This window comes from Urocitellus parryii, chromosome 5 (assembly GCF_045843805.1).
Source record: "Urocitellus parryii isolate mUroPar1 chromosome 5, mUroPar1.hap1, whole genome shotgun sequence".
Lineage (NCBI taxonomy): Eukaryota > Metazoa > Chordata > Mammalia > Rodentia > Sciuridae > Urocitellus > Urocitellus parryii.
Window position 1 is genome coordinate 17,263,457 of NC_135535.1, and position 22,338 is coordinate 17,285,794.

Consider the following 22,338-nt stretch of genomic DNA (forward strand, 5'->3'; position numbering starts at 1 on the left):
GAAAATTATACTTTCAGTGATAATAATGAAACTGATGGAAAATGCAACTATTGTAAGTATATGAAACACAACTAGCTCCTCTTTATTCTAAGTGTGATTCCAAAAGTGACAATTTTCATAATAAAGTCACAAATGTATAGCAGACCTAACAATGTATCATTTGGAATACACTTAATAAAGCAGATCTAGAATGTCATTACCAAAGTACTAAATTACTCAAACCTGGTGCATTTCCCAACTGCACCACTAAACAGGACAGAGAGGATTATTAAAAAGAGTGTCTCAGTGGACGACAGCACTTGCCTTGACAGTGGAGCCAGCATAAAGCCTCTGGGCCAGCAATCTTCCTGCCTGGATGGCCACTGGGGTAAGTTCCAGCTTTCCCTCCAATACATCACCAATGGCATAGATGTAAGGCACATTGGTCTGTTCTTCATCCGTGACAGGTATTTTGCCAGTTCTGTAAATTCGTTTAATTAAAAATTACTGTCATTACTAATATCAACTAAATAGAACTAAATCCCCTTTCTCCCCATGAAGCCCAAAACTGACTCTGAGAACGATGTTCTAGTGTATTATTAAAAAGCTTAGAGGAACCAAAACGATTAGTGACAATCCTGGCAATATTGTGAAAAATCAAAGAAATAAGAAAACTATAGGAAACCTCTGTCCAGGCACACTACATTGTGTATACCTATAGACCCAGCTACTTGGGAGGCTGAGGACCAAGGATCACAAGTTTAATGCCAGCCCAGGCAACTTAGCAAGACCTTTTATCAAAATAAAATTATTATAAGGAGGCTACAGATGTAGCTCAGAGGTAGAATGCTGGGTTTGAGCCTATTAGTATGGCCAAAAAAAGAAAGAAACCTTACAGAGACAATTCTAAATTAAAATAACCAACAAAACAAAATAAATGCAGGAAACACTAATATGAGTGGCACTGAAGAGTGTTCTATTTTCTAAACCAAAAAAGGGAACTCTCCAACTATGTTAAAAATAACTTTAAAATACTCTAGAATTGATCAATGTTAGGAATAAGTGAAATAGTATTGAATGACAATGTTTTTTTCTTACTTTTCATTTATCTTCACCCCCACAGTTTCTAAGCCAATATTTCTTGTACAAGAATCTCTTCCTATTGCCAGCAGTACCTGAAAAATTAATAGACTTTTTAAAAACCTTTGCATGAATTAAACATTTTTCAGATTATTAAGCTAATATAGTTTCATTTCCTACTTAGTAATAAATACTTAATAATACAAGTTAAAACAAATTAAAACCCTCAATTAAAAAAAACCTCTCCAACATGATACAGCAGAAATAGCTCTTTGTTTCTTATTAATAATGAGAAAGAATTAATGCCTTAATAAACTCAGCCAAGTTTACAGACAAACACAACATACTCTATGACTGATTAAGTTATTTTCCAAGTGGCAGGCTGGGAGGTAAAAGGGACAGAGAAATTCTAACTCATTCAAAAACATCTGATACCTTTTTTAGCCGTTTGATAAAACAATATTTTAAGTTACAGTAGAGAAAATATGAAGCTACCCTTTGTCAAAACAAATTATAATATCAGAAGTACTGAAGATATCTTAGAAGGGGCTCAGAATAAGTGATTTTAAAAGGAGTCATTGTAAGTACACAACAGAGAACCAAGAAGCATGTTACTTGCTTTCTGTTGGAATAGTGCCCTGGGCATCTCCTTACCGTATTATACTCTCCTTCAATGATTTCCTCACTATTGGTGGACTGAGCTGTCACCCTGAGTCGGCCTGGTGTCCCTGCTTCAATTTGTTCAATCTGCAAAAGTGATAAAGTTTTGATAGACGTTTATTAAGGAAAATAATTGTCTTCCCTGTCAATCTGGCTAACCCAAAGTTGAAATATAAAATCTGGCTTAAAAAGCATTTTATATCCCAATTACCTCACCTTCACATCATTAGGATGATACGAGATTCTTTTATTTAGCTAGCCCCTTCTTTGTCACAGCTTAACACTGCTTCTTAGAGAGGCTGTTTTCAAATAGTAAAGTTCAGAGGGAAAAACAGGTTTAAAAAAAAAAAAAAAAAGCCAGAGAATGTACATGCCAGTCCCTAAAAATCAGACCAATATCTCAACTGCTTTTCCCATTTCCTATCTCATAATTCACCCAGAAGCTTTCACCATGGGAAAGTCACTACTGCTCAAATTCAGAAATTCCCTTCTGACTTCAGATAGTCACATCACTGACAACAAAGAACAGGTATTGAAGTAGATTATTAATAATTTTAATGACAGCTAGCAAGCTGTAAAAACCATAGTGGCAAAGAGATGTATGTGTTTCAATGGCTGTTAAGGAGGCAGAAAGGAAAACATCTGTGCTACAGCAAGAGAATGAACATACCAACTTATTACAGGAAGGTGTCAAGGCTAATCCATTCTGGATAACAATGACATAGAGGCACTGCCACCTGGAAACTTCCTCAAGTCTGTAGTTAACCTACTGTCTCTGAGTAACAGCCAATCATGGGCTTTTATAAAATATTTCCTGGAAGAAAACAATAAAACCACCTGCAATTTCTGCCCTACCTTTAAAATATAATCACTCTGTTCGGGAACATTCTTCAGGGTCATTTTACTTTTGACATCAATAACAGTAAAGATTTTCTTCTTGAATTCTCTTCCTTTCTTATATAGTTAAATCTCTTAGGAGTGCACTGGAAGTCTCTCCTGTTTAAATTAAAAAGTTCTCATCTTTGGAGAGGAATTCAATTGGTTCATAGCTTATATTTGTTTCAAAGTGGTAGGTAAAGAGCCTCATCCTATCGTTGCCCTTATTCACTTTGTACTCTAGCCAGGCTTTCTCTGTGTCTAGACCAATTTTCCTCCCCAGAGCCTTTCTGTATACATTATAACCTCTGACCAAAATGTCCTGTTCTCCCACCTCTTCACAAAAGGCTCCTTCCACTCAGCACTTTACAGTACAGCAATAATCCACTACCCAGACACTTTGATAATACTATTTAAGGAGGCACAGTCCACCAGGTTTTCACAAACTCTCCAAATATTAAGAGATTACACAGGAAGATTAACTTTACTACCAGCAAAACCCACACATTCAGTTGTTTCTTACTCTCAGCCTTAATGCAAATGTAGCCATCTACTTCCTAGAAACAGCAGACTTGTGATCCCCACAACAGTACTATGAAATGGATTCTCTTAGACTTCTTTTATGCCAGGTACTGTTCCAATGGCTTAAAAGTTAGCTAATGTAATCCTCACTCAGAACTCGGAGATAATCATTATCTTTCTCACTTTACAAAAGAAACCGAGGCTCACAGACATTAAATGAATGAGTCATGTGGAAACTGACAAGATTTGAATACAGGTCATTCTTATCCCAAAGCTCATACTTTTACCCATCAGCAAAGAGACCCATGGCCATACAAAGAACTCAAGTCAAGTCACTGAAAGAGGAAACAAATAGCTAAAATTTCTAAACTTGACCATGATAGTCTATCCTGCACTAAAGGAAAGTATCACTAACTTATCAATTTTGTCACTCTCATATGTCAAAACATTGTGGTAATGTTAACAAGGTCTCAGATATAATTTGGCATATTTTAGGCCTTTGGAAATAAAGACCAAATGACCAAAAAAGAGCCCATAAAATGAAATGAAGTTAACTGTTTCCTGGAAAGCCAGAGTGACATAGTACATAATTTAATATATCACATACCCTGGGAAAATGTCTCACAAAGAAAAACAAAGTCAGCCTACCCTTGAACCCTTATTTTTAAATCTCTACTACATATGATGAAATAAAATACAGCAGACCAAAGACAACATTATAAAAGAATGCAAAAACAGAAAGTTTTAATCAAGAAAGTACCAAGAGTAAGTTGACAAAGAAGGTATTATTAATCCATAAATAAGAGCAGAGTTATTTAAGCAGTGGGCAGGTACAAGCTTATTTCAATATATAAAAGGTGAGGAATTAGGACTCCCGATGGTTTATAATGCCCAAACGATGTCTCCACTACCCAAACCTAACCCTCTGTTTGCCTTTCATCATGAGTACAAAATCAGTAAACCCATGGTCAACCCCACTTACTTTAATTGGTACAAACTGCTTTATAAACTTGATACCATGTTCTTCCATGTGTTCACCAATTTTATTGGCCATGTCCTGGTCAAATCCTCTCAGGAGAATGGACCGCACCATAACAGTGACATCCAAACCAATACCAGCAAGAAATCCAGCACATTCCAAAGCGACATAGGATGCTCCAACCACCAGGGTCTTACCCGGGCAGTAAGGTAAGGAAAATAGATCATCACTGAAAAGAATTTAAAGGGATAGGGAAAGAAGAAAGAAAATATAGAAAAAGGTTCATATATGAATAGTGACTAAACCAAATAAGAACAAGAAATTTTTAATATTATAAACATTCAATTAGCTACACATGAGAAGTTTTTATAAAATCTTAAGATATTTTCCCTTTCTTGCTAGTTTCTTTCAGAGTAGCTCAAGCCCAGTTGCTAAACAGAGCAAACCATTTACTTCCTGACAACATTCCAACCTACAGCCACATGATTTAACTGCATGAAACACATAATACAATTGCAAACCCAAACCCCACCTTCAGCTTCTGTCAAAGGTAAAAAGCCTATGTTATTTCTCACTTGGAATATCGATTATTAAGAGCAGAGAAAACAGGGTGTGGTGGCACAAGCCTGTAATCCCAGCTGCTAAGGATGCTGAAGCAAGAGAATCGTGAGTTCAAAGCCAGCTGCAGCAAAAGTGAGGCCCTAAGCAATTCAGTGAGACCCCATCTCTAAATATAATATAAAATAGGGCTGGGGATGTGCCCCAGTGGCTGAGTGCCCCTGAGTTCAATCCCTGGTACAAAAAAAAAAAAAGTGAAGAGAAAGGTGAGAAAATTTTTCAAAATCTTGTTTTTATAATATTAAAATAAGTATAAAGAGTAAAACATGATGAAAATCTTATAGTTAAGAGAATACATAAGTCATATAAGATATCATTAAAGCATTGTTAAAAAAGAGTTTTTAACCAGGCACATTAGTGCACACCTGTAATCCCAGAAGCTCGGAAAACAGAGGCAGGAGGACAGAAAGTTCAAAGCGAGCCTCATCAACTTAGCAAGGCCCCAAGCAACTCAGTGAGAATAAGAAAAAGGGCTGGGCATGTGGCTCAGTGGCTAAGGCCCCTGGGTTCAATTCCTGGTACCAAATTTAAAAAGTTTTTAAAATATGAAAATCAGCAGTAGAATGACAGACTTCATTACCCTATATACCTGTGTGATTGTGTTACTGGTGTGACTCAGCACCATGTACAGCCACAGGAATGAGAAGGTGTGCTCCATTTGTGTACAATGTGTCAAAATGCATTCTACTGTCATGTAAAACTAATTAGAACAAATTAAAAATATATATAAAAAGCAAGTTGGGCAAGTAGCATGGACCTATAATCCAGATACTTAGGAGCCTGAGGGAAGAGGATCACATGAACCCCGGGAGTTTGAGACCAGCCTGGGCAACATAGTAAGACCATGTCAAGAAAGACAGGAAGGGAGGGAGGAAAGAAGGAGGAAGAGGAATGCAGAAGGGAGTGGAGGGAAGTGGAGGGAAGAGTAGGGTAGGGTATCTGTTGAGACTAATGTTTGTTCCCATTCCCCCCACCAAAATTCACATGTTGAAGTCCTAGCCCCCAAGAGAAGATGGTGTTATGAGGCGGTGTCCTTCATAGGTGATCAGGTCATGAAGGCGGAGCTCTAGTGTCTTGATGAAAGACAGAGAGCTGCCTGTGCAGCTTCTACCAGCTGAGAACACAGAAAGAAGATGCCATCTACAAACAAAGCAACAGACCCTCAGCAGACACAGAATCTGCCCACACCTTGATCACCTGACCTTGGTCTTCCCAACCTCCAGAACTATGAGAAATTAATTTCTGGTATTTCAGCTACCCCAGTTAAGTTAGTTGTTACAGCAGCCCAGACTATGACAGCACTTCCAAGAGAGCCATGGCAACATGTGCCACCTGGGCTGCTCTGGATGAGGCAGAGATAATTTCAAACACAAACAAGTGTGTATCTATATAGAAGTATGTTAGCAGTGTTGTTAATATTGACTTTAAGTGGCAGAATGACCAGTGCTTGTAGTTTTCAATTCTAAAAACATTTGTATTTAACCTTACCTGCTGATGCAGTACTCCTTGTCCCCGGGGATGCCCAAGTAACGTGGCCTTTCACCAGTGGCAATGAGAAATCGCTCTGCTGAATAAAATTTTTCTTTGCCTTTGTTATTTGTTGCCTACAAAAGAACCCAATACATCAACTCTAATAAGTAATTAGTTCTTAAAATTAACTTAAAAGTTAACAAAGACTTGTTCTTCAGTGTTTCATTTGAGCCACACAAAAATTTGATGATTCATTAAGAAAGAGATATTAAGGTCACAATGCTAGCAAATGACAGAGCCAAGCCTGAAATCCAGGTAATCTGGCCCAGTATGCTGACACTCCACCACACCCCCACGGATGTCAAAATCACCAAACTGGACAGTCTGGGTCACAGTGACTTGCACTTTTATTATAATACTTTTAATATTGTAACTCTTTTTCTCCCCAGCACCAACCAAAGCTTAAAAAAAAAAAAAAGTTACAGAGGATGCTGCTTTTACAATTACCTTGATCCTATGAGGTCCAATAAATTGCCCAAAAGCGTTCTCATAGACCACCTTTTTCTCCCGTAGAGCTACACGGTAGCCCCAGTTCAGAGAGCCAATGTGATTCTGTACAGCTTCTGTCATTTTTTCCCAGTCATGTTTAACTGTGTAAGAAAGTAAGACATTTAGCTTTTCAACTGCCCAACAAACATGAGTTTCTCAGTAACTACAAACATGGAATAAAGAGAGTAGAGCTTGTTCTTCATTTTGAGCACATGAGATACCTTTTCATTTTCAATATTCTTTCCCTTTTGGAAGACCACCATTCATTTAATATAATTAATGCAAGACCTCCTGCCAAGAGGACTATGTGCTTGGGGTGGAGGACGCTGCAGGGAACCTGGACCCACCTGCCTGCCTGTCCACCAGGAATGGACAATAGCATACCTCACCCCATCTAACTGCAACAATTACCAAACTCTTTTTATGTTCCTCTTTCTTTCTTCTTAACTAGAGTACTGTATCCAAAGTTAATCCCAGACATATACCATTGGTGGTCACAGTGACTGAGGGATGCCCCTAACATTCAATGCCCAGCCAGCCAGTGATGCTAATTATTCTTCTTCATCTACCACAGAACTGTCCAGCCCAAAGTGCCAGTAACATCACCACCACAGAGAAACAATAAGCTAGGTCAAAGGGAAAAATCATGTCTGAAATTTTATAAGTATAAAACTACTAAGTGAATTGTACTCTGCTAATCCTATAGGAAATACCATATTCTAAAATAAGACATAGTTAGAATTAGGTAATAGCACCAATAAATTTCATGATTTCAATGACTGAAATTCAAATTCAATGATTAGATTCAACACTTCTGTTAAGGCCTTCCTTTTGTGGCTTAGGCCCAGTCTGATTTCCAAACTCCTCAAATCTCTTTTCCCTATAGAGGGTCCTTCACCTTATGGCACAGCAGATAGCCACCCTTAGCCTCAGTGTCTAGAATGATTGTACTCAAACAGAAGGAATTTCAAAAAGTTCGGGCTACCAGTTTTGGATTCAGCATCAAAGCACTTGATCTGCTCCTATAGTCTTGGTCTTGTGGTCTCTTCTGAATGTCTTGTAACATTCAGATTCCCACCTTATATGCTACTAGTGGTAACTGGACTCTGGGACATACATGGAACTCTAGTTTGCTAGGGTGCCCTGTCTTCTGATAATACCCCAAACCCACCACCGATCAGTGTTCCCAAACATTAGCAGGATTCTACACACCCACACTCTGTCCATCTACTGGCATAGCCTCAGCATCTCTCCTAGGCCTCCTGATACCATTGGCTGTTCTACTAGCCGAAATGCGTTGCTAAACCTCTAGAATGCAGATTCCAGCAGGCAGGCAGAATGCATTTGCACCTAAGTGTGCCCTTCTGCACACAGCAGTGGATCTTGGTCAAATCTCCTAGTTTACTCTCTTCCACTACAGAGAGCCAGGCCACGCCTTAGGTTGAACTACAGTAACCAGACTAACAGAACTGCATCATCACTTTTAACATGTCGGGCACATCTTCTCACTTAAGCCTCAAAGCACCCCAGGGAACAGGAATTACTCCTGTTATATATCCAGGAAAACAAAGACAGGAGTACCAAGGGCACACACCCATCAGTGGCAGTCACATGCCATGTAAAACACCAGGTATATGATGAGGATATATCCCCAAATTCTGCAAGCCCCACTGTGAACAATGATCTTATTTTCTCCATAATGACAATGGGATCCTAAACCTTTTCAAATACTTCAATTTTAAAAGACACATTTCATTCTTGATCATAAAAGCACTCAAATGGATAACCCTAAGCAATATAAAGCCAACCAATCTTCCAGAAAGGACCAATTCATCCAGCTTGAATTACTGAGCTCAAAATTTTTTTTAGGATCTATGACTTTCTCTGTGTATCAGTTTGAAACTTTAGGAAAAAGGCAGATCTCAGGTCTGGACCTGCCAGCTGTGGGGTGACTGTTACTCTCCTGGTCATTAGATTCAGCTGTTGGCTTGGTTCAGGTCCCTGTCCTCCCTCAGCATGCTGGGTGCTATCTGCAGTGTCAGACACAGTGTTTCTAGAAAATAAAAGAGCTGTTGTTTGATCAAGGACATGAGATTAGATGTGTTCCTATTCTAAAAATATAAAATAACACTTCAAAATTCATTTAGTAGGAAGCACCAATCAGTAGCCTCTCTAAAGGTTTTGGTCTCATTTGAAAAATACACCCCCAAGTTTCTTTCTAGCTCTAAGACCTAGTGAAATAAAGTAATGTTTATCTGCATATACTTTATTCCTCGCCACAACTATTTTACCACCAAAAGGAGGGAGGGTAAGCACTGTTCCCTCAGTGGTAGATCCTGACAGGCACAGTATGCCATTTTATTTCAGAACAAAGGTTTGATGAGAAGGGCTGAAGCGGCAAGCATTCTCTACTGAAAAGTGTAAGAATTGAGTGCAGTTCTTCAGCTGTTCTCAAAGACTCTGGAGCTGCTGCTGCTGACAAGCACAGGAATCGTGAGGTTAAAACAGAAAATCATGTATTTCTATCTTAAAAAGACTTTAAGGAGGAAGAAACACAAAGGAGGTAAGATAGTTAAATCAGTTGGATAAATAATGTATATAAGGATAGACAAATTTGATTTGATTCAAGTTTTCAAACCCCAGGAAATTCAGGGAGTCTGAACTGTGCTAGTATTGGCTCCTTATTATCTTATTTGTTGTATGTTTATTAGTTTTTGATTCTATAACTAGAAATAAATAAAAAATATGCATGGCTATTTCATATTGTTGTTACATTACAGCCACAGAAACATTCTTTTGCTGTAAAGATCTGTCAATCTGCTAAGTTATACATCATTCCCTACCTGATTGCTTAATTTATTACAATTATTTTTAGTTGGTCCCACTAATAGAATCCACATTCAGCAGTGGCCTACTCTTTTCTTTTTCAAACGAGTAACCAGTATCCTTTAAAGATTCTAAAGTCACATTACATAAATTTTCCTACATTCTTAACTACATTAAGCAATCCTGTTCCACTGACTACATTTTTTTTTCTTATGAGTTGATAGCTAAAGACTAACATCAACAAGTACTACACACAAACCTGAGTGCTGGACACTATATAGATGATTAATACTCCTGTTATATAACTTTCATCAGAAGAACTTCTGGAATTAAAAAAAAAAAAAAAGACAGAAAGAAATCCAGTCAAGAAAAGGAAGAAAAACCATGTTGCTAACTGGATGTGTTCACAGCAGTGTCCAGGAGGGGAAGGGCGCTACCTGGCAGGCCAGGCAGGAATGACGGCCTCTAGAAAGGAGAGTGAGCAGCTTAGAGAGGAGAGGGAGAGGGCAGAGTATGGCAATTAGGTATCAAACTCATGCTTCCTAGGTCAGCTGAGTTTACTCAATTCTCTTTTCTTTTGGCAAAAAAAAATTAAAATGGGGTTCAGAACAAAAAAATGAAAAACTCTCAAGTATAGCCTCAGGTCTCCAAAAGCTGTGGACAGAAAGCAGACTTAAAAGGGTCCCAGGAAACAGGTGATACTGATCTAAGAAAACCTGAATAATTCATATAACTGTACCAGGCCTCACTTTATTCTTCCACCAAAAAATGCAATCTACTTTCTAAAGTCACAGATTCCTTCCTTAATTTGTCTAGGGTTTCTAGAGAATTCTAAGTATTTTTAATGCAACAAAGTCTAAATGTTCCCTCCAAAACAAACAATACCTCTCCTAAGACCTGCTTTGGAGAAAAATTCAATAGCTTCAAAACAAAGCCCATCAGATACGATCTGCACTTCCTTCACATTACAAACACTGTGTGACCTCTTTCATACACTAGGAGATTCATTTGAAAGAATTCTAGGGGCTGGGGATGTGGCTCAAGCGCTTGCCTGGCAAGCGTGCGGTCCAGGTTCGATCCTCAGCACCACATACAAACAAAGATGTGTGTCCGCGGGAAAACTAAAATAAATAAATAAATAAATATTTTTTTAAAAAAAGAAAAAGAATGAATTCTAGGTTTCTAAGTAGAAATGCCATATTAAATATCTGTTCTTACTATACTATGTAGCTATCTGACAAAGGATAATTGCAGTGACTTTGTCAACAAACAAATGTAAACACTAAGAACAATTTCCAGGGTGTTTGCTAGCTTCACATTTCCAGATACCAGTTCAAACCCCCAAAAGCACAAACAGAAGAGGAGCTTTCTCACTCCCATACCATTGTCCTCAAAGTTCCAGCCATAGTTTCGAGAGTCTTTCAGGGCTTGTCCTAACAAAGCTGCTTGGTGCATTAGTTTTTTAGGTATGCAACCCACATTCACACACGTTCCTCCAAGACCTGCAACAACATTAAAAATTAAAATTTTACTATGTGCACACACACCCCATCCTTACCATCAAACCCATATGCAGAAATGACAAAGAGTGGTTATGCTAAGCATGGCTTAACTGCAGTGGTTCTGAAACTACACACAAAAAAATTGTTAACTTATGTGCATTTTATTTTCTTAAGGAGGCTTTCACTGGATTCTACAAAGGACTCATGTCCCATCTCCCTCACCCCTACCCCTTCAAAATAGCACAATATCTCTAAGCTTAAACAGCACTGTGATAGCTTGTTTCCCATTAAAATAAGATGCAGGCAGGTGGAGAGGTTGCCAAAATAAAATCAATCAGCATGCAAGACAACATTGGACCTCACAGCTCAAAGCTATGTCCTCTAAGAACACTACCAAGAGTTTTGTGGAGGTAGGCACTGCAGGGTAGGGGACACACCTAGTACCAAGAACAGTGCCCAGCACAGGATTGACATTTAAGTTTTTGCTAAATGGATAAATGAGAAATTGTGATATTGCCGTACCTAGATTTCTGCTTCTTGCCTCCTCCTTATGCAAGCAGCCAAGTAATCTTCATAGAATTTACTACCACATTACTCTCCTGCCTTCAACTCCTCAAAGGTTTCCCACTATGCTTTGATTAGTTCAAAGTTCTCATCTTGGCCTGCAAAGCCCTCATGCTACCTCCAGCTCCTACCACTCATGCTAGAAGCATGAAGGGCTCTTATGTACCTCAGGGCCTTTGAATGTACCACTATGAAACAGAGAAAAGCGGCCTGGAGAGTATGCCTCAGCTTCTGGTATAGGGAGTTCATTCTTACTTTTTAAGGCTTTGCCTAACTGCCATCTCTTCAGTAGCCTTCCTTGATAATTTTCTCAAAGTCAAAACTCTCCTTTACCCAGTTCTTCTCTATCCCATTATAAAAAAAATTTCAGGACCACTTATCACAATTTGTGAAGTCCTTGCTTGTTTTTAATCTCCACACCAAAATGTAGGTGCCACAGGGGGCAGAAATTTCTTTCATACTGTGACAATCTAAGCTATATTCCCCAGGACACTGGTTCTTAAATCAGAATTTATTTAATCAATGAATAATAAAAATAAAATTCCTCAAGACAGAAGCAGCAAGGCTGCCCATTCTGATTCTAGTTTTTATTTGAATGTAGAAAGTGGATTTAAAACAGGAAGTTTTAAAAGGTTCACATTTTTCACTTATTAACTCCCTAAATACATTAAACTGCACAAATGTTTACCATAAAGCATAACTTGTGCAAAAGGTTTCTATCTTGGCTGTGCTAAAGAACCTGGATTTTTAGCATTTAACCCAAGTCAACTTTAACTTGGCTCAAATGAAAGAGATATGCTGTTGGTTTTTGTTTGTCTCAGTGGGTTTTAGGAGCTACTTAAATCATTGCTAGGGAAAAACTGACTTCTACAAAACCACTTCTGAACTACTTTAGGAGCTTACCCCATCTAGTTCCAAGAGGGGTTGGAGTGACAAAATCCAAGACCATAACCTTCTTGTCATATTTGGCTGCCTCCTGGAAAACAAAATTACTAAAATGAGTTGAAAGAGTTAATATAATAAATGGGCAATGGGCTGCTAACATCCATGCTGTTTTATTAAGCTATAATGCCTAAGGCATAACCAATTATTTATACAAGGGAATTTCAAGTACCATGACTTTTCAACTCCAAGATAAAAACTAAGATCCTCAGATAGGCCAGGTGTGGGGCTCATGCCTGTAACTCTAATGGCTCCGGAGACTGAGGCAGGAAGATCTTCCAAATTCAAAGTCAGCCTCAGCAACAACTTAGCAAGGCCTTAAGAAACTTAGTGAGACCCTGTCTCTGTGGTTAAGTACCCCTGAGTTCAATCCCCAGTACCTTAAAAAACAAACAAACAAACAAAAACCCACACACACACAAAACACTCAGTTGTGAGGGCAGCTTTAGAGATTAAGCAGATTCCAGTTATAAAATCGTTGGAACTGGATAGAAACCCTAGAATCCTCTTACATAATTCTACTCAAACAATAGTAGATTAAGCAATAATCTGAAAAAAAAAAAATGTGGCCATTCAAGTGCTACAGAGCTGGTACAGCCAATTTATTGACAGCTACAGCCCTTCAAACAACTTGTAACCTTAAAGACAAGACATTTGAAAGCATTTGTAAGTTCTACCTAATTCAGTTTATAAGGCAAGATACTGAATAATTTTTTTTCCCCTCGAAATTGTCAGATTTCCTACAATTCTCATGTGAGGAATCCACGAAAAAACTGATGGTATCTATCTATAAAGTCTCCAAATATATTTTTGGGGGAATGAAGACAACAGTCAGGTTCATTTGAGTATCTTTTACCTTTCTCAGGGACTAAGCTTTGTACGCTGGCAACTAAACCTCTAATGGTTAAGAGGACAGAGTCCCTGCGCACCACTTCCAGAGTAAATTACATCAGGTACTATTCCTGAATTGCTTTCAGCGAAGTGTCACTTCATGCTAGACACTGCCCTGCTCCTAATTTGGTCAGCTTCATGTGAATCTACCACCTTTCCTACATGATCACAAACTATACCTTAAGGGAGTATAAACCATGTCATCTTTGAAAGAACCTGGAAGAAAGGATGACAGGGCTAAGGTCCTCACTTGGGCAGTGGATCTATGTTCAGGGCCAGGAGCCCCACTCCTAATCTGGACCTATACATCCTCTTCCCAGTCACATCCAGGCCTCGGTGAGAGGTTATTCTCTTGGATCACTCTCATCTACACTGGAGGCAAATACTTAAGTTTTAAAAATCTAGCTCTTCCTCATCTTTCTCCTAGAGACACAAGGGACTGAGAACAAGAAAATCATCAAAGTGAAAAAAAATCTAATACAAGTATTAATGATAAATATATTTGTTTAATTTCAAACCATTTCCACAAAACACCCTTATTATCTTTGGAAGAAAAAAAAAATCAACCAAACTTAAATGAAAATGTGTTCTAAGCATGGACCCAGTACTATATCAAGAACACGTATTTCAATTTGGAAAGGCAATTTATAATAATGGTCCCTTAACATGTACCACTCAAAGTTAATGTGAAAAATACAAAAGGGCCTCAAACCAATTCCATAGAGGAGGGGGGAACTGTCATTGACAGGAATCCTCCAAACATAATCCAGATGATACACAACACAAGGAGCCTTGCCTTGGCAGCAGCCAGTCCTCCTGAGCCACCTCCAATGATGATAAGGTCGAAGTCATAGGACTCGGGAAGATCCTCAGAGCCATTCATTTTCAGTTGTTGTTGAAGACTGTCCTCACAAGCCTAAAGAAAAACAATGGAAAATAATAAGCAACAATGTCTAAAAAGTTTGTAAGACATTCTTCCTTTTGGAAAGCAAAAGGAATTTTCAAAGAAAAAATGTTATTTGACTTCTGTTATAGTTCATGAAGAGAAATATTCCACCTTCCTTCAAGCGGGGGTCAGTGCTTGCTTGCTTGCTTTTGGGTTCCGATCCTGGAGGACTGGCTCCAGTCAGCGCCCTCTTGTGCCACACTCTCTCCTTTCAAGTGTTCATGGAATACTTCTACATGGGGAAGTCCTGGCAGCACAACCAAAGCAACTTTGACCTAAACTTAGTTTGAGCATCCTAGAATTTTGAAACTAAATTTTAAATTAGGTTTTTAAAAACGTTTGTACAGTATATTTTTAATGGTGCCATCAATATAGTTTAGTAATCATCTTTACTTTCTAAGTCAAACGTGCAATGAGTGGGTTAAAGTCTCAGACCAAGATAGGGGCCTGGTAAAGTGTGGGTAAAATTATTTCAATGTAGCAATTTTAAAGTCAGTCAAATATTTAAGATTTTTCTATAATTTTAGCTGAAGCATTAAAAATCTGGAAATTCGGATTAATCAAGTTATATATACATGCATGAATATGATAATGAACCCCACTCTAACACAATTATTAAAAACTGTTTAAAAAGTTTAAAAGAAAAAAAACTAAAAATCCAGAAAAACTGATTGACATTGACCTGCATGAAAAATATAAGAAAAGAAGTCTCTGCTTTTCAAGGTATCTTATGGTTGTTTTTACAGTATTTGGGATAGAAACTAGTGCCTCATGTATGCTAGGCAAGTACTCAACCACTGCCAGGCATTTTAAATAAATATGGCTCTGTCTAGTTCATTCCTTTCATCTGCATATACTCGCAGTCTCCTATATTTATTTATGCTAGAGAAGCGCTCTACCACTGAGCCACAACCCCAGCCCTGAAGTCTCCTATATTATTTCGTTTTCATATTCTATGCAACAGGCTTTATAAATTTAGGTTTTTGACTCTCGATTCTCAAAAATCCAATCATTCCACTATTATTTCATATTACCTTTTATTAAAATAAAAATCTGTGCTAAGGAGAGGACTGAAAAAGCTGAAGAACACAAACAAAATGTTTTTTTAAACATAAAGTTTTAACCTTAATAGCCAAAAAATTCCCAAACTTACCAGCCCAGACTGCATATTTTTCTCCTGCCTACAATCAGGTGTAGCGGATGAAGGGCAGGACTTGGGGCCAGCAAAACAGGGTGCTTGGGATGTGGAAGGGGGTGCAGTTGAGGAATGTGGAAGAGGAGGCTCATCCCTGCAGGTGTCCCCAGGCAGCATGCTAGGTGCACATGGTGACTCAGGGGCCAGAGGGACAGTCCAGCAACAGTGGGGACAAGACCATATCACCCTGATAGTCTGCACAAAAGGTCTAATGCCAGAAGCTGGTAGGCACAGCCAGTATTCAACAACTGGCATCATGGCTGAGGCTGCTCCTTCAATGCAGGGCACTGTGGGGGAAAACAAGTTGGTAATGACAGCCATTCAGAGCAAAGGACCAGAATGAGCTTCATGTAACAAGTGCTACTCCCTCAGTCTCACAGAGCAGGAGAATGACTTGCAAATAGACATAGCTGGATGTTCTTGAAAAATAACCTCATTTTATCTGCATAGACTGTTGAACAATCGATGTCTAAATGAAACCACCAATTCTGGGAAAGTCCTGCTTCCAACATACCTAGTTCAACAAATGAAAAAAAATGTATCCTTGTGCTGAAAAGCTGAAAGTAGCCCTCACCAACTTAATCATCAGTGCTAGAAAAAATTCTGTTGCTGACCTGGGTTCTTGTATTTCAAGCTCAAAATCAAATTCTATCAACCAGTGCACAGATTTTATAAAGGCGGCACTGAGCAAGTATGAACATTTTTAGCTCTTGTAGAGTAAAATCAGTAACACAGGCCTTTTGTTGACCCTAGAACTAAACATTATGTTTTTAAATTTTAAACCAATTTAAAATTAAAATTGTTGTCATTCTGTTCAAGATAAATCTCACCTGAAAGATAAATAGGATAGAGGGCAGAGGGCAAGTTCTTCCAGGCAGCACAAGAGGAGGGTAAGGAGTGGCACGAATTAGTGCCCCACTCTCCTCCAGCTACAAGTGCTAGAAACAATGGCTGCTGACTGAGGGGGTGCATTCTCAAACCTGTCCGGCTCAGGACCCCTTTACAATCTGAAATTATTTAGGACATCCAAGAATTTTTGTTTATGTGGATTCTATCTATTAACATTTACTACATTAGAGATTAAAACTAGGACAATTTAAATTTATTAATTAATTTAAAATTAACATACCCACTGTGTGCTAAAAGGAACATTATTTTTGTTTAAATTAGTGAGTGACATTTTAAAATATCTTTGCAATTCCCTTTAATGTCTGGATTAACAATATTCATTATCTGCTTCCTTCCTCTACTGATTTACTGCAACATCACCTGTCCTGTGGAAAACTCCACAGCACACTTGAGTAAAAATGCAAATAGCATCCTCGTATTATGAAAACAATTTTGACCTCAAAGTCAAGGGACACTACACCTTGCCTGCAGGCCATTTGTCACTTCTTGGCCAGGCTTAGTTATTAAGTGTCCTTTCTCTTACATCTGTGTCTCATAGCAATGCCTTCCCCCACCCCATTCCTAGTTAAAAAACAAACAAACAAACAACTCTGCTCCCCACTCCCCAAAAGACAGTACAATGCTGGAAACAATTTAAATGTAATAAACTTCTTTAAAATTAGAATATGAAATCCTTAGTCCCTCCCGCCCCCACAGATCTGTACTGGCCTTTCCTTCCATACTGCCTGGCTCTGTGGAGAACTGACCTGGGATAAAATGCTTGCTCTATTCTTGAGACTAAGTGACTGGGTGGGACTAATCATCTAAACCTTAGGAGCCTCCATTTCTACCAAATTCCTGAAAACTCACCAAATTGCTGAGCTTGGCCTGGGGATTTTGAAATCAAGGGGCACTACAGCATGTCTCACAGATTTCTCCTGAGCTTCCTGCAATCACCTCTCATGAAATGCCCTCTTTCCACCAAAGCCTAATCCAGTACATAGACAAAGTTCTATTACTTTTATTTATTTATTTTTATTTAATGTACACAAATACATTGCCCTTCTAAGGCATTCCACTGGGAACTGGGGGATCTTTTGGCAACACAGGCCCATTTTATCTATCAAGTTTCCCTAAAGTTCCCAAACAACATTCCTGTTTTCTTCCAACTCTAATAACACACGTTGTCAGGGCGCTTGGAGACTGTTCCACCACATTCTCTTTTCTCCACTTCAGCGCCTCATGTCATCTAGATTTAAATGAAGTTTTTACTTAACAGCCCTGAGTTGGGTGCTCTGCCCATGAAATCCCACTGCCACCAATACACTCCATAAGGGCAGGCACCTCATCTGTCTTTCATTTTTGTATCCTCAGTGCCAATGTCTGGATTAACAATATTCATTATCTGCTTCCTTCCTCTACTGATTTACTGCAACATCACCTGTTTTGAGTTTCTGGAAAACTCCACAGCACACTTGAGTAAAAAGGCAAATAGCATTCTAGCATTATGAAAACAATTTTGACCTCAAAGTCAAGGTACATGTATGAGGTGATGTTCAAAGTTCAAAACAACTTAGAACAAAACACTTGAGTACTAACTTCTAACTTGGTTACGTACACCCAAGAGGCTGCCGTTTTCTCACACATAAAATTAAAAACATAGAAAAAATTTTGAAAAATATAAGGAGTCTAGCATAATGGTTTAAGAGATTAGATTTTGTTCAAACCCAAACCTGACTTGCAACTTAAGTATGATCTTATGCTAGATGCTTAAATCCTCCTGCCTTGCTTTTCCTGTTTGCAAAAACAAGGGACTACTTCATAGGGGTTTGGGTGAATCAGACAATCCATGTAAATGCAGTACAGTGCCCAGAACACAGCAAGTCTTTAACATGGTAGCTAAATAGCAAGGGACAGTGGAAGTATTTTGTCGAAGTGGCACAGTTGGGTAAAAGAGCTAAACAATTTAGAGCAACATCCCAAATGTTCTAAACTGCTTAAATTTAATGTTTTATACCTCATGTGCAAAATAAGCAGCCTGACTTTTCTTAATGCCATAGATGTTCATGTCTAGTCTATTAAAAACCCAAACAACAAACTCAGCACTGATTATAGAACCTATACCAGATCCAACTGCTTATCTTCTTTGAAACCTGAAGGCTGTCGGACTTGTACTGCAGCAGCCACTGGGATGTACCTCAGGCCTTTCTTGCTTTGGATTATGAACTAGGAAAGCAATAAAGGGAAACTGCAAGTTAAATGCTACAGGTTCTCTAAAAAAGACTAGGTCTATGACAGGGCCAAGGCAGCAGATCTGTTTTTCCAAAGCCTTGACGTTAAGAATGGTTCTTATATTTTTAAATGGTTGGAGAGGAAAAGAGTAATAATTCATAATAAAAATTACATTAAATTCAAATTTCACTATCCACGAATAAGACTGGAAAATAACCATACCCATTTATTTCCAAATTGTCTATACTTTTCTTTTTCAATAGCAGAATTGATTATAGATTGCAACAGAGGCCACATAGCCCACAAAGCTTAAAATACTATCTGGCTTTTCACAGAAAAAAACTTGCCAAGCCCTGGTCTGGGGAAATTTTGAGTTTGTCAGTGGGTGGTAGTGGACAGAAAATAACAGTAACACTGAAGTGAGTGCAAATCAAAAAATCACCTCATTGTTCAGGGAAGGAGAGATGCTTCCTCTAAGGAGAAATTAGAAAGTTGGCTCTCCATGGCCAGTTATCTAGATATTCAGCTAGCATACGTCTATAATGTCTAGAACCATGGTAATGTTTCACCTGTACTCTGTGTCAAGTATTCTGGTAAATGACCACAGGTACCTCGTTGATTACCTCCTTCCGGAGCTTTTCTATCCTATCTGAAAGTCAACTCAACCAATATCCCAGCAGTGTTTCTTTGGTACAACGGTCATTCACAAAAATGTTGCTGTCTTTTCCTCAGTGACTCCCCCGACATAAGAGCATGAATCCCTATAACCTGTGAATGTTACCTTTAAAAGGGACTTTGGAGATGTGACTAAGAATCTGAAGATGGATTTTCTAGAATTATCCCAGCAGGCTCAATGTAATCACAAACGTCCTTGTAAGAGGGAGGCAGAGAAATGACTACAGTAGCTGGAGATGTGTTCACAGAAGAGATGGCACTGCCAGTTTTGAAAGTGTTCTGTGCAGGTGGCCTCCAGAAATTGAAAAGACAAAGAATGAGATTCTCCCTCAGAGCTTCCAGAAAGAACCAGACTTGCTGATGCCTTGATTTTGGCTCAGCCAACCCAATTCTGGTTGGACATCCAACCTCCAGAACCATAAGATAGTTAGTATTGCTTCCACTCACTGTTTGGTTACAGCAATGATAAATGAATATACCCTCTAAAATAGAAACACAATTTTATGGCACCACTTTTTCTCCAGGCCTAGAGCAGTGTCTGGCACCATTTGTGCAGATTCCAGTTACTTGGCAATGAATTTTCCAGAAGACAGACAAGAGATCTAGAAGTATAAGGAGGACTCCTTGGTAGAGCGTTTGCCTAGCATGTGTGACGCACTGGGTTCTATCTTCAGCACCACATAAAAACTAAATTTAAAAAAAGGTATTGTGTCCATCTACAACAACAACAACAACAAATTTTTTTAAAAAAGCATAAGGAAACTACAGTGAGTGGTGGTACCCCAGAATTTGTTGACCCTGATATCTGGAGAATGAGGCGATAACATGAGTGTCCACAATGAGACAGACACCATGCTGGAAGTTTTACACACATTACATCTCATCTAATCCTTATAGTAGTCCTCTAACTATTGTTAGATATCATTCCTATTCCATACCTAAGGGAGACCTTGAGAAATTAAGAAAACTGCCCGCTAGCCAAGAATTAAACTGAGGTTACAAATTACAAATCTATTACTTTTCTCACTGCACCACCATACATAGTAGTTCTTATTTCAAAGTATTTATCATAAATTTTTCTAATCTAAACCTTACTATTATTCTCACTTGGAAAATCAAAAACCTCAACTTTACAATTAGACAATCTGCCCAAAGTGGATAACAAAAATATTAGTACTGATGCAGGACATTTGATCACAAAGTGGTCCTATTATCCAATAAAGTTTTACTTTAAAATAAATTCACAACATTCTCTTAAAGTTCAATTTATTTGAACCTTCAAAAGTTAAAGTGCTCAGGGCTGGGGTTGTAGCTCAATGGCAGAGCACATGCCTAACGTGTGACGCACTGGGTTCAATCCTCGGACCACATAAAAATAAGGTGTTGTATCCATCTACAACTAAAAAACAACAACAAAAAAAAATTTAAAGGTGCTCAGAAAACAATATAAAGTTAAGGTGTTCTAACTATTAGTGGGAAAACAGCATTTTTTCAATATGATTCTTAATCTTTATAAAGGAACTCATCTCTCCATTGGTCAAGTCTTTTCTTCAATGTAAGCATGTGCTTTAATTTCAAAATAATGAGATAACTCACATGTCATGACAACTAGTAAAAACAAAAATGAGTGGATAACTTGATATTTGAACAACTCTAATTTTAAAGAGACCCAAAAAATTACCTACATTTTCTATTATCACTCTGTGTCAAATCCTCCCAGTAAAGAAATGAATCTGATAGTGAGTGAAGAACTCAGGATCTCTCCACTATCCAAAACAATTATCTTTTCGCTCCAACAACAAATCTCCGAAAAACCCAAGCAAGGATGGCAGATACACCAGAAGTGAGGATCAGCAAGACCACCCTAAATCAAAGGGTGACAGAAACTGACAAGGATTGGAATTCCTTGAGAATTCTAATGAGAAAGAGGTAAGAATAGCTACTTCAGAAAATAATTTGCCAACAAGAAATATCTATTTTTTTAAAAAAATTCTCCAGTATATTATTAGTGAAAAACTTCCCCAAATATCAGCTCTAGCCTCTCTTGATATCATTTGTTTAGCCTTTGGATTTCCCTTCCCTGTACCAACTAGACTTCCTACTAACAGTCACTTACCCCACTTACCAATTAGTTGCCAAATTCCTCCACTACCAAAGATTAAGTTCCTAAAGATAGAAGGCAACTTATGGGTATGCTTATTATACATTCTAAAGCTTTTTAATTTTCAGCAGTAATTTCTAAATCAGGTTGTAATTTATACTTTTAAAACAACTAGAAGCATCAAAAAGAAAAAAACAGAACAGTTCACACTAAGAATATGTGAATAAACACAGTTTTAAACAGAGACAGTTCTAGCCCTATTAACATATGTAAAATTAGTTGGGACAAATATCTGAAGTTGTTACACGATAACACATCACTGATTCTGAAGGATATTTTTTATTAGCAGACACATAAAAAGAACGTATGGGCCAGAGAAGACATTAACCAAGCACAAAAAGCTTACAAATAAGCATGTAAGAGGGATTTTTTTAATTTTTTTTTTTTTTTAGTTGTAGATGGACACAATACCCTTTATTTTTATGTGGTGCTGAGAATGGAACCCAGTGCCCCATACATGCAAGGCAAGTGCTCTGCTGCTGAACCACAATCCCATCCCAATCCATATATGTATTAGAGGAATTTGTGGGACAAAAAACTTCTGATACTAACAGATGAAGTCATGCAATTCTCACATAGCTTCATTCAAGCAGAATTGTTTCCCCTAAATCTAAAGGTTCTCTTATGCCATAACTTACGCATTTGCCCTTATTACTTCCCTGCCTAGAATGCTGTTCCCATCTCCCAATTCCTACTCCCCCTTCAGCCCTTATTTGATGTTTTGTCTACTGAGCAGTAGTCACACAAATTTGCTGAGTCCGCTTACAGGAGAAATCATTTAGA

The 22,338-nt window shown here is 38.2% G+C and overlaps 1 protein-coding gene across 3 annotated transcripts in view; it reads right to left on the reverse strand.

Annotated features, from left to right (window-relative positions):
* The window catches only part of Txnrd1 (thioredoxin reductase 1), a 60,999-nt gene that overhangs the window by 25,884 nt on the left and 12,777 nt on the right, over positions 1–22,338 (reverse strand). For 2 of the 3 annotated variants that reach the window (XM_026396753.2, XM_026396760.2), the window contains exons 2-10: positions 14,255–14,374; positions 12,529–12,601; positions 10,942–11,061; positions 6,692–6,834; positions 6,203–6,318; positions 4,100–4,325; positions 1,714–1,806; positions 1,078–1,154; positions 304–460 (exon numbers count right to left, since the gene is read on the reverse strand). In XM_026396753.2, the coding sequence (XP_026252538.1) occupies positions 304–460; positions 1,078–1,154; positions 1,714–1,806; positions 4,100–4,325; positions 6,203–6,318; positions 6,692–6,834; positions 10,942–11,061; positions 12,529–12,601; positions 14,255–14,341 (1,092 nt within the window). In that variant the 5' untranslated portion in view covers positions 14,342–14,374. Of the gene's footprint in view, positions 1–303; positions 461–1,077; positions 1,155–1,713; positions 1,807–4,099; positions 4,326–6,202; positions 6,319–6,691; positions 6,835–10,941; positions 11,062–12,528; positions 12,602–14,254; positions 14,375–15,557; positions 15,887–22,338 lie in introns of all 3 variants that reach the window. The other variant, XM_026396743.2, reaches the window with a different exon arrangement.